Source organism: Gorilla gorilla, chromosome 9 (genome assembly GCF_029281585.2).
Source record: "Gorilla gorilla gorilla isolate KB3781 chromosome 9, NHGRI_mGorGor1-v2.1_pri, whole genome shotgun sequence".
Classification (NCBI taxonomy): Eukaryota; Metazoa; Chordata; class Mammalia; order Primates; family Hominidae; genus Gorilla; species Gorilla gorilla.
In genome coordinates this window covers 97,302,308-97,314,311 of record NC_073233.2, presented here as the reverse complement: position 1 = coordinate 97,314,311, position 12,004 = coordinate 97,302,308, and the positions used below count along the sequence as shown (strand labels likewise).

The 12,004-nt window shown below is 33.2% G+C and overlaps 1 protein-coding gene across 5 annotated transcripts in view; it reads left to right on the top strand.

Moving 5' to 3' along the window:
- Positions 1-12,004, top strand: part of NOX4 (NADPH oxidase 4) — a 165,387-nt gene that overhangs the window by 48,238 nt on the left and 105,145 nt on the right. For all 5 annotated transcript variants that reach the window (XM_055356621.2, XM_055356620.2, XM_055356619.2 and 2 more), the window contains 2 exons: positions 2,532-2,559; positions 10,668-10,740. In XM_055356621.2, the coding sequence (XP_055212596.2) occupies positions 2,532-2,559; positions 10,668-10,740 (101 nt within the window). The remainder of the gene's footprint in view (positions 1-2,531; positions 2,560-10,667; positions 10,741-12,004) is intronic.

Genomic DNA, 12,004 nt, shown 5'->3' with positions numbered 1-12,004 from the left:
GAGGGAAAAGTAACAACAAATTCAGAAACAAATCACAAAACCAAAATAGCCAGCAACTTTTGATATAGCCCTTGTCTCTACTGGTATTTTAAAAAATACCAACATGATCTAATTGGTCTTGGATGGGAGGCAGGCATTGATAATTTGTAAAAGTTTACCAGGCTTGTAGAGTGCATCCAGCACTGAGAACCACTGAAAAATTCCAGCTCCTTAGCAGGCCAGTGACAGCTCTTCACATGTAATTTCAGACCCAGCCTCCACTTCTGCTCATCTCACTTCCACCTGCTTCCCTTTCTCCTGCTGCCCTCTGCTCAAATCACTAGCTACTTGTTTCCTGCCCCTGTTACGACATTTCCTTTGTTTCTCTTTTCCTTCTTTTCTTCTCTTTTCAGAATTCATGTCTTTAATAACTTTAATGGTTTTCTCATTTTAATGGAATAAACTTTTGCTTAAGTTCCAATATTTTTAGTGATTTCAAAATTTTCAGTTATTAAATTTATTTTCTTTGAAAAGTTATACATGCTCAATATAAAATATTTTAAAACTCTCAAGTAAATGAAGTTAAAAGTGAAAGCTTATCCTCCAAAACAAGCCACAGTTTATTATATTTTTTTCTGATATTTTGAGTGGCACTTGATGGTATATATTCCTTGGCAATTTACTTGTTTCCATAAATATACTTTTATAGCTTATTGTATCAACATATCTTAATCTATCTCATTCTCTCCATATGACTATGCCATAATTTATTTTTAGTCTTTTTCTTATTCAGACATTTAGGTTGATTCTAGGGTTTTGTTCTGAACCACACTCCAGTAAATGTATTTCTTTGTCCTCTTCTACACAGATCTGTAGTTGTAGAATTTTGGTTTAAAAGGTTGCACATTTTTAGTTTTGATGGACAGTGCCAAATTCCTTTTTAAAAAGTCTTCTCCTGTTTTCACACTTCTAACTAATATTAGAATGCCTATTTCTACAACTCATCTCTGTTTTTTTTCCCCAATCTAAGGGATGAAAATGGCAACTCAATGTTTTAAGTTAGTATTTCCCCTGCCTTTATTTCTTCTTGTATTCCTTCTTTCATGTCTCTCTTTATGCTTTTTTCTCTCTTTTTAATAAATATGTATTTAGCATCTAATAGGTACAAGGCAATGCATTAGATGTAGATGAAAATAAGTGTATATATACTTACATATTTAAATATTATATAAATAAATATATGGCATATCTATTATATATAGATTATATTTTATACATTGATGTATTTATATATTGATTATAAATATATATATATATATAATCAACACATATGTTATTTTGTGAAGCACTTTTGAAAAAGATGGTTTTGTGCCAATATACCCTATTGCTCTTCTTTTATGCTTTTACTCTGCGTGCAAGGACTCACCCTCCAGCTTGTGACTGCTGCACTTCCTTGATAGCCCGGCTAAATCTGCCTCATCTTGCCACTGTGAAAACATCTCTCACTCTCATGTTTCATTTTCTTTCTCTAGCAATATTAATTGTTCCATCTTCTGGGTTTTCTTAGGTATTTATTCACATTTCTATTCTTACCACTTTGTTCAGCCCATACGATATTTTTATGGGTTGTTTATATATTCAGTTTTCTTAGATCACCCTATAGCCATGTTTCTAATAGTTGGAATAGAAGTGAATTGAATTAAGCCAGGTGATTAGCTATTCCTAAGCAAGTGGTCCTTATTCAAAGACCCCCAGATAACACTATATCAGTTGTTTCCTTCGTAGTACATAGTCTGGCCTGACCCCAGATTCAATGGAGGAACACAGAAAGGAATTCAAAAGCTTGTGAAATATTAAGCACCATGGGGATAAAAAATAAATCCACAAATCTAGTGGGGATTGGTTTTCCAGAAGGTAGAAGGGTGCTGACTATAACCATTAGAGCATAAGAGATGTAGTTTAAAGGAAATCATACAATATTATAGCAATATTAATGTTTCATATTTCTAAGTAGCAGAAACTGGTCTTTATTTGAGTATCCTCACCACTTTTCACTATATTTGAAACACAGAAAGCTCTCAATTAGTCTTCTTCGTACTGAGCTTACAATGCGCAAATCCCCTACATATTTTATTGGTTTTTAATTCTGTCTTCACATCTTGTGATGCAGTTTCACAGTTTTGGTAGACAGAGTATATAATAATACTTTAACATCATGGCTAAGATATTGAGTTTCAAAATGGTCAAAGATGGGCTTAAAACCAGTGCCACCAGCTTGTAGGTAACCATTAAGAATAATTTCTGGACCTTTTGAGTCATCCAGTATTTTGCCTCAGATGGATAGATTTCTCTGAATTGGGTTTTTACTTGTTGTAATCTCCTCTAGCATTGTGAAAATGTTATGAAACTTAATCGAGTCTTTGTCACTTCCGTTGGATGAACAGTATTTTACATGACAAGTATGTGGTTTGTAGATCCTGCATACTCTTTATAGAATTATATATCATCAGTGCTTTAGTTTTTAATCATTTATTTTTTTTACTTTTTCTCAGGATCCTAGAAAACTTCTCTTCACAACTGGTAAGTTGTTATTCTTAGCCTTTTCTTTAGGTTTAGGAACATCTTTAAAAGTAGGCATTATCGGACTGCGCGCAGTGGCTCATGCCTGTAATCCCAGCACTTTGGGAGGCCGAGGCAGGCGGATCACCTGAGGTCAGGAGCTCGAAACCAGCCTGATCAACATGATGAAACCCCATCTCTACCAAAAACACAAAAAATTAGCCGGGCATGGTGGGTGGCAAGTGCCTGTAATCCCAGCTACTTAGGAGGCTGAGGCAGGAGAATCACTTGAACCCAGGAGGCAGAAACTGCAGTGAGCTGAGATCGCGCCACTGCACTCCAGCCTGGGCGTGACAGAGTAAGACTCCGTCTAAAAAATAAAAATAAAAAAAAATAAAATAAAACTAAGCATTATCAAATTACACAACAATTAGATATATGTTACAAATATAACATATGGACAATTTGCATGTAAGAATAAATATTTGGAGTTAAAGGATAAGGTTGCAATGAGAACAGACAATGCAAACATTGGGGTGTGAATAAATGGAGAGTAAAAATAAGCAAATACATTTCACTGTCGTATATTCTTCCAATCAAAACAATGTAACCGCATTCTTATTGAGGGCCTGCTTTGTGCCTGCTGCTGTGGCAAGTGCTGTAGGAGATAATGCATGTTTAACAGGCTCCTGCCCTCAATGTATGGGAAAGGAACACCAAGCACTGTGGGTATCCATGGAGTTCTTATAATTCAGTAATTTAGTGCAACTTTTTTTAATCTTAAAATATACAACAAAGAGGAGAAACAGTCATTAAAATAAGTTATTTCTTTGAAATGTGTCTCCTATTTCATTTGTAATTTATTTTTCCTTTTCAAGCTTATTGTCCATGAAATCTCAGTCTAGACTATTAATTTGTCAAAGCACGTTTGAACATCTCAAAATTTCCCCTGATGTTAAACAATTTTTGCTAAAAGTCTTCTTTTTCCCAACCTTAGATTTATAAAGATGAAAGAATAAAGATGCATTTGGGGAATTTTTAGCACATATTTCAGGGACAAGGATGATTGCATAGTTGAGATGCTCTATCATAAATTGTTGGGTGTAATACCCAAATAAGTATTGGAATTGCACGTGGGACTGAGGCACATTACCCTGGCAAATGCATTGTTTTTCTTTTGAATCAATTTTATGATGAAACATCACAATAATTCTAGTGCTTTCCCCATCCATGTCACAGCTATATATTTAGATTTATAAGATACATTTTACTTTTGTCTATAGAGTTATAATACTTACCACTTGCAAAGTATTTCACAGTTTTCTCTTTAGGAACACAATTTAGTTTTGCTTTCAACTTTGCTCATTGAAAACATGTTTTCATTTAGGCCTGAAGAATTGGATGAGAACAAAAAGTACAGAAAAAGAAAACCTTACGTATGAACCAATGTATTTTTTGGTTTACAGTTAATTCATATAAGAGAGAGAAACAAAAGCTTTGTTTAATATTATTTTCTAAAACATAAAGTTTAATTGAAGCTTTGGAACCTTTAAAATGCTTTGAAAAGTTTAGTTTACAAAGACACAAAGAGATTTGTTATGTGACTAAGATATCACATTAAGGCACTAATATTATTATACTATTAGTATTATTATTATTAGTATTGTTACTATTAGCACTATTATTATACTAATATTACTAATATATTAATAATATAATAATAATATATAATTATATATTATATATTATTATATTATATATAGTATAATATATAGTATATATAATATGTATTATATATAATATATTATTATATATATTATATATTATACACTATATATTATATTATATATAGTATTATATATATAATATACTATATATAGTATACTATATATAGTATTATATATATAATATACTATATATATAGTATTATATATACTATATATAATATAATAATATATAGTGTATAATATGTATTATATATAGTATTTATATAGTATATTATATATATTATATATAGTATTATATATAGTACATAATATATAATATATAGTATTATATATAGTATATAATATATATTATATATAGTATTATATATAGTATATAATATATATTATATATAGTATTATATATAGTATATAATATATAGTATATATTATATTATATATAGTATATTATTATATATAGTGTGTAATATATAGTATATATAGTATATATTATATATGCTATAGATTATATAATACATATAGTATATATTATAATTATATATATTATATAATATATAGTATATAATTATATATACTATATATAAGCAAGTTTAACTTCTCAAAATATTTTATATATAGTATATATTACTATATATTATTATATATAGTAATAATATATTACTATGTTATACTAATATACTAATAATACTAATATTATTATACTAATAACTAATACTTCTTATAAGCAGGTAATCTCACTACCTAGCATGCAACCCCATCATCCTATGTCCTTTCCCAGAGGTCCCCATGAGTGGTGTTGGACTTAGTAGAGAAGACACTTAATACAAATTTCCTGGGTCTACCTTAGTGTGTCTCTGGGAGAGACTTGGCAAAGTGTTTTACTAACCTTCCCAGGTACTTTGGGAGCTGCTGTCCTGTCACTACTGAACATCTCATCACACTCTTGAGCATACCGTCTCGCTACTACCTGCCTTTTGTATTAGGTGTTTATTGTAAGTAACCGAGAGATAATTTAAAGTATGTCAGAGGATGTGCACAGGTTATGTATAAATACTGGAGCATTCTCAAACTTGGTATCTGTGAGGGGTCCTGGAACCAATCGCATGGATATTGAAGGATGACTGTAAAAATACTGTGTTGTAGAATAATTTATTTCCTTACATATACTGTCTTTTCCACTTGTAGGTGAGCTTCTCTTGGGTTGGGAAGGGCTGCTTCTAGAGTATGCAGGGTCGTAGATAAACATTTTTTTATGGCCTCTGGCAATAAAAACAATTTGACTCACCCAATTCAGCAGATTAGCACCATTTTGGTGGCCCATTCTCACATAATTTCAAGAAAAGAAATACTATGCTGGCCAGCAGGAGGCATCCACTTCCCAGGTCATCAGTCTGGAACTGGACTCAGACACAGGGCTCCCTAAGCATGAGTCTGGAGCTCCTAAGGCATCTGTTTGTCCCCACTGAAGACTAGCAGGTGACAGTGCAAAGTAGAGTCTAAGGAGGGTAATGGCATGAAAGACACCTTTTTCTATCAGTGAACTTAATCCAACTTTGTATCACTAATGTTGACTAAAACTATTCCACAGCCATCTCTGAATGTTCTCAGGCACAGCATCTAGGAAACATTGCCTCAACCTCCCAAGCAGCTGGGATTACAGGTACCCGTCACCGCGCCCGGCTAAGTTTTTTGTATTTTTTTTTTAGTAGAGATGGAGTTTCACTATGTTGGCCAGGCTGGTCTTGAACTCTTGACCTCATGATCCGCTCGCCTCAGCCTCCCAAAGTGCTCAGATTACAGGCGTGAGCCACTGCGCCCAGCTGATAAGGAATATTTTTATTAGTTAATAGATTTCATGGATTTTTGTTTGTTTAATGTTACATAGAGTCTTCTATCTCTGTGTATTGGAATTTTTTTCAATGGAATCTAGTATTGACAAATTAAGATTGTCTTGTAAAAAATAAAGTCTTTGGTTATACAAGTGACATAAAATATAGTGGCTAAACTTACTACATAAGAAATGTTATAAACATTCCAATTAAGGATTTCTAAGGTAAGATTAATAGATTGAATTATTTAAATGTTCATTTAAAAATGCTTACTATATATCTCCAAATTTGGTAGTAGCTTTTATGGTGAGAATAAAATGGATAATATCTAACTTTACTTTTAAAAACCCTCAGAAACAAATATAATTATGTTTCCAATTATGTTAGGAAAATAGGATAATGAATAGATAATGGTATATTTCTGACCACATCTGGGTATGGATGAAAATAATCTCTCAGGTTCATCTAGAAATTACAATGTCATGCAATTATTCATTTTAAAAGCTACTAATTAATAAATTTAAAATGCATAAATATAAAGCCATAAGAATAAACATGTAAACATGTATTTTGCTAAGGAAACTAGTATAGGTTTGGCTTCCTAACTTGAAGGACCAAAAAAATTCACAGGAGAATCAAGGTACTTCACTTGGACAAGCAACTTTGCGCAGTGAGCTTAGACTAGCCCAGTGATTTCCAGCCGTTGTTTTCAGACTCTTGGACTGTGTTGTAATAAGACTAATATATTGGGATTTAGCTGAGCTGTCAACCAAGGCTAGCTTAGGGTGCCCTTTGATATGCCCTGAAAGCACTCAGTGCTTAGCTCTCTTTACAGCACTTAATGCCCTGTGTTGCAATTTCCTGCTTAACTTGTCTGTCTCCACCAGTGGACTGGGAATTTTTGTAGAGCAGAATTTATTTTATCTCTAGCATTTAACATCTAACAGTACACTGTATATGCCTACAAACTGTTCACTGAATGAATAAAAGTCATTTGTTTAACTCTTTTATTTGATGCATAGATCTTCTTGTAATATCCCAGATAACAGGTTAGCCAGCCTCTGCTTGTTTGCTTCCAGTGGGCTTCTTAAGGTAGTTACCCCTGACTTTTTGATCACTCTGATTATAGTATGCTTTTCTGCCCTTGCTAATTGTAAGTTCTTCTTCATTGATCTGAAATCTATTACTTTATTAATTGTACACTTTGGTCTTTTTTACTTTTGAGAAATAAGAAGGAAAAACAAATTCTTTAGATAAAAGAGATAACTTTATAAATCTGAAGGAACATGGAAAATCTTCAGATTTATTCTCCTTAGTTTGCAGATGATATTCAGTGAGATTGGAGTTTTGTCTAAGGGACAGTAACAAGAGAATAATCCCAGACCATACACATCATTGGCTGGGTCGTCTGGCCCTTCTACTTTATCCTCAAATGACTGAAGTAAACTATTTTACTTCCTCTAAGTCTTTCCAATATGTTTTCATGTTCTGACCTAAAAGCAGTACTCTGATCTAATAAGTTTAAGAAAATGTTTAAGTTTAATCAGGTTTCTTGAATTTAATACTTCTCAGAGACTTTTATACATTAATGTACCCTGTGACTTTTTAAGGAATGGTTATAGTATTTTTAGTAATAGAAACTAATATTTCAAGGAATTAATTTTCAAATAATACACTTTGGAAATTGTGTCTCTATTCTAAACATACTCCATTTTTCCAGGTGTTCTTTCGATGAAGTAATTTGCAGACATCTCATGACTAATCTTGGCATGTTCAAAACTATATAGGAAACTGTATGCAGACATAGAAGAACACTAATAAAGGCCCAATAAAATATTGGAAAGGCCCCTCTAACTATAATTTCACACTATGTAGCCATCTGGGATTCTATCATTTAGTTATTCATTTGGACAAATAAAGGTTTTCTTTTTTAATACTTTAAAACAGTGAGACTGACCTCTTCTTTTTTCTCTCAAATTTATGAAATTAAAATTGAAGTACACTAATTATGCACATGTATACAATTTGGTTGGTTTTGATACATCCATATATACACATACATACACAATAGTGGAACCATCATCAAAAGTTAGATGATCAATATTTTTATTATCACAGAAGATTTTTGTGCTTTTATAATGCATCTTGCCCTCTACCCCTCCTAGCAACTGATCTGCTTTCTATCACTGAAGAATAGTGTGAATTTTCTGGAATGTTATATACAAGGAATCATAGAATTTGTACTTTTTCAGGACTGGAGTGGTTTAGCTTGTTTTATTCAGTCTAACAATTTTGTGATTCATGTATATTGTTGCTTATCTATCAACACTTTATGTTTTTTTTTTTTTTTTTTTTTTTTTTTTTTTTTTTTTTTTTTTTTTTTTTTTTTTTGAGACGGAGTCTCGCTCTGTCGCCCAGGCTGGAGTGCAGTGGCGCGATCTCGGCTCACTGCAAGCTCCGCCTCCCAGGTTCACGCCATTCTCCTGCCTCAGCCTCCCGCGTAGCTGGGACTACAGGCGCCCGCCACCACGCCCGGCTAATTTTTTGTATTTTTTAGTAGAGACGGGGTTTCACTGTGTTAGCCAGGATGGTCTCGATCTCCTGACCTCGTGATCCGCCCGCCTCGGCCTCCCAAAGTGAACACTTTATGTTTTTTTATTGCTGATTAATTTTCCAGGTACAGATAAGTACCACAATTGTTTATCCATTAATCTGTTGATGAATATCAGAGTTGTTTATAGACTTTGACTGTTAAAAATAAGTAGCTATGAACATTCTTAAACAAGTCTTTGCATGGATATATGTTTGTTTCTTTTGGGTAAACACTTGGAAGTGCAATGGCTGGGTTACTTTGCAGGCATGCTATTTTTCCAAAATAGTGTATTTTTTCATGCTGCTAGTTCTTTAGAGTGAACTAGGCTAGTTATCTTGCCATCTCTTACAACTGGGAAGTAAGCACTCACTGTAGGAAATGGAAAAATCATGAAAAAGGAAGTACTCTTCCTCTAGGAAGGAAGCGTAGAGAAGAAATGATTTGGATTAGGTACATTAGGGAAGGGCACCTTTTGTTAGGCTTCTAAAACTGTCTACTAGTAAAGTGAGGAGGTGCGAGTACTCAAGTGCTGAGAACCCATAGACTAATTCTCTTATTTTTCATGTGGTGCTTTATAAGTGAAATTTGTTTCTACTGTACTGAGATTTCGAATGTTGTTATTTTCCAGTGATTCTAACTCTGGAATCCTAATGATACACACCTGTGTTGCTCTTACATCGTACACAAGGTGTCTGCTTCTGCTGGTGGCTCATGGTCCATGACAGCCCTTCTATTTCATAGTAGTTTTCTTGACAAGGAAAGAAGCAGAGGAATGTCACTTTTCCAGATGGAATTGTCCCAATAGCTTTTCTTTGTAGTCTGATTTAAGATTATCTCAGATGGGATATTCAGGACTTACTGTTGCTTGTGAGAGTAAACAAATGTAACTTATTGATAGGATATTTAATTTTGTAATAACACAATACTAAAGGAAACCATTGACACTTTAGCTGTTTAGGATATTGTTTTTCAGTTAGCTATTCATTTTGGACATGCTATATGTGCTGATGTTGGATTTGTAGCAATCTATCCTGCCATTATAATTTTGACAATATATTTGCACATTTTCTTATTTTTAAAAAACAAATGTTATGCCATAACTGAAGCACTTCATTTCAACATATTTTTCATACTAAGGAGAAATATGTCTGCAAGTATTTTTAAAACATCAACATTGTAGGTTATTCTAGAAATCTACAATTTTTGTTCTGAGTTTTGTGGTTTTTGAAAACACTTTAGGCTTTATTTTTTGTTTAAAATTATTCTAGTTAGTGAAGCCTAAAAGCAGTTAATTGAAATTGAAACTGAAGGCACTGCTTAGTTTCATAAGAGGAAGGAGAGCAAAAGGGAGATTTAGTACTATGGTGGTTAAAACCAAAACAGAAAGCGTGCTGAAAGTTAACCCTGTCCTGTTGCATTAATTACTGATGTGTAGTGTATACCTTTAGAAGTAAGTACCTATTTACCATTCTGAGTAGAATATTTGGGAATTAAAAAAAATGGAATCTTCTGTAAAATAGATAAAAGATCCTGATTGGTCTAAAAGACTTTGAAACTGTACTGATTTTAATAAGTTCTGGTGTTCTGTACCACTGTAGAATGACTATAGTAAGCAATAATATATTATGTGCTTTCAAATAGCTAGAAGAAGGATATTGAATGTTCCCAACACAAAGTGATAATAAATGTTTGAGATGATGGATGGATATGCTAATTACTCTGATCTGATCACTTTTACTTTATATGTATGGAAACATCACTATGTACTCCATAACTATGTACAATTATTATCTGACAATCAAAAATTAATTTAAAAAATAAAAAAGTAAAGGGCTTGTTTGAGGGAGAACATACATGTAGATATGGGATTTGAATTAGGCTTCCCACAGACCAGCACAGTATTTTGGATTCTAATGTAATCATTTTTTGTACTTTTTTCTCACTATGATTTAAGTAAAAACCTACTTGTGTACATTTTTATAGTTCCTGGCCTGACAGGGGTCTGCATGGTGGTGGTGCTATTCCTCATGATCACAGCCTCTACATATGCAATAAGGTAAGTGTCAGAGTCAATTATTTTGATGTGTATCTGTCAGGTTATTTAGAAAAAGTCTTGAGTAATCAAAATGTTTAACCATTGTAGTGTCCTGGTTAATGGACTTTTCTGGGTAAGTAAGAGTGAAGTATAGCTGTTTCTATACATGACTTCTTGTTTCTGAAAATTCTCTTGTATTAGCAAATTTTCTGGATTGGTAAGAAATTGTGTATGGAGACTGCATTTGATGATCAAAAGAATTAAGAGTTCTTCAGAATTTGAGTATCTTTCTGAAGCATAGTGTATCTCTATGGGACACGGGATTGAAATCAATGTGTACATATGGGGACCTTAGAAATTCCTAGGAATATGTGACTTAAAATTATTTTATTTTATTATTTTATTATTTTTAAGATTTAACATTGTGATTTTATTTTATTTTTTATTATTATACTTTAAGTTCTAGGGTACATATGCAAAATGTGCAGGTTTGTTACATATTTATACATGTGCCATGTTGGTGTGCTGCACCCATTAACTCGTCATTTACATTAGGTATGTCTCCTAATGCTATCCCTCCCCCTCCCCCAACCCCACAAAAGGCCCTGGTGTGTGATGTTCCCCTTCCTGTGTCCAAGTGTTCTCATTGTTCAGTTCTCACCTATGAGTGAGAACATACGGTGTTTAGTTTTTTGTCCTTGTGATAGTTTGCTGAGAATGATGGTTTCCAGCTTCATCCATGTCCCTAAAAAGACATGAACTCATCCTTTTTTATGGCTGCATAGTAATCCATGGTGTATATGTGCCACATATTGTTAATCCAGTGTATCATTGATGGACATTTGGGTTGGTTCCAAGTCTTTGCTATTGTGAATAGTGCCGCAATAAACATACGTGTGCATGTGTCTTTATAGCAGCATGATTTATAATCCTTTGGGTATATACCCAGTAATGGGATGGCTGGGTCAAATGGTATTTCTAGTTCTAGATCCGTGAGGAATTGCCACACTGCCTTCCACAATGATTGAATTAGTTTACAGTCCCACCAACAGTTTAAAAGTGTTCCTTTTTCTCCACATCCTCTCCAGCACCTGTTGTTTCCTGACTATTTAATAATCACCATTCTAATTGGTGTGAAATGGTATCTCATTGTGGTTTTGATTTGCATTCCTCTGATGGCCAGTGATGATGAGCATTTTTTCATGTGTCTTTTGGCCACATAAATGTCTTCTTTTGAGAAGTGTCTGTTCATATCCTTTGCCCACTTTTTGATGGGGTTGTCTGT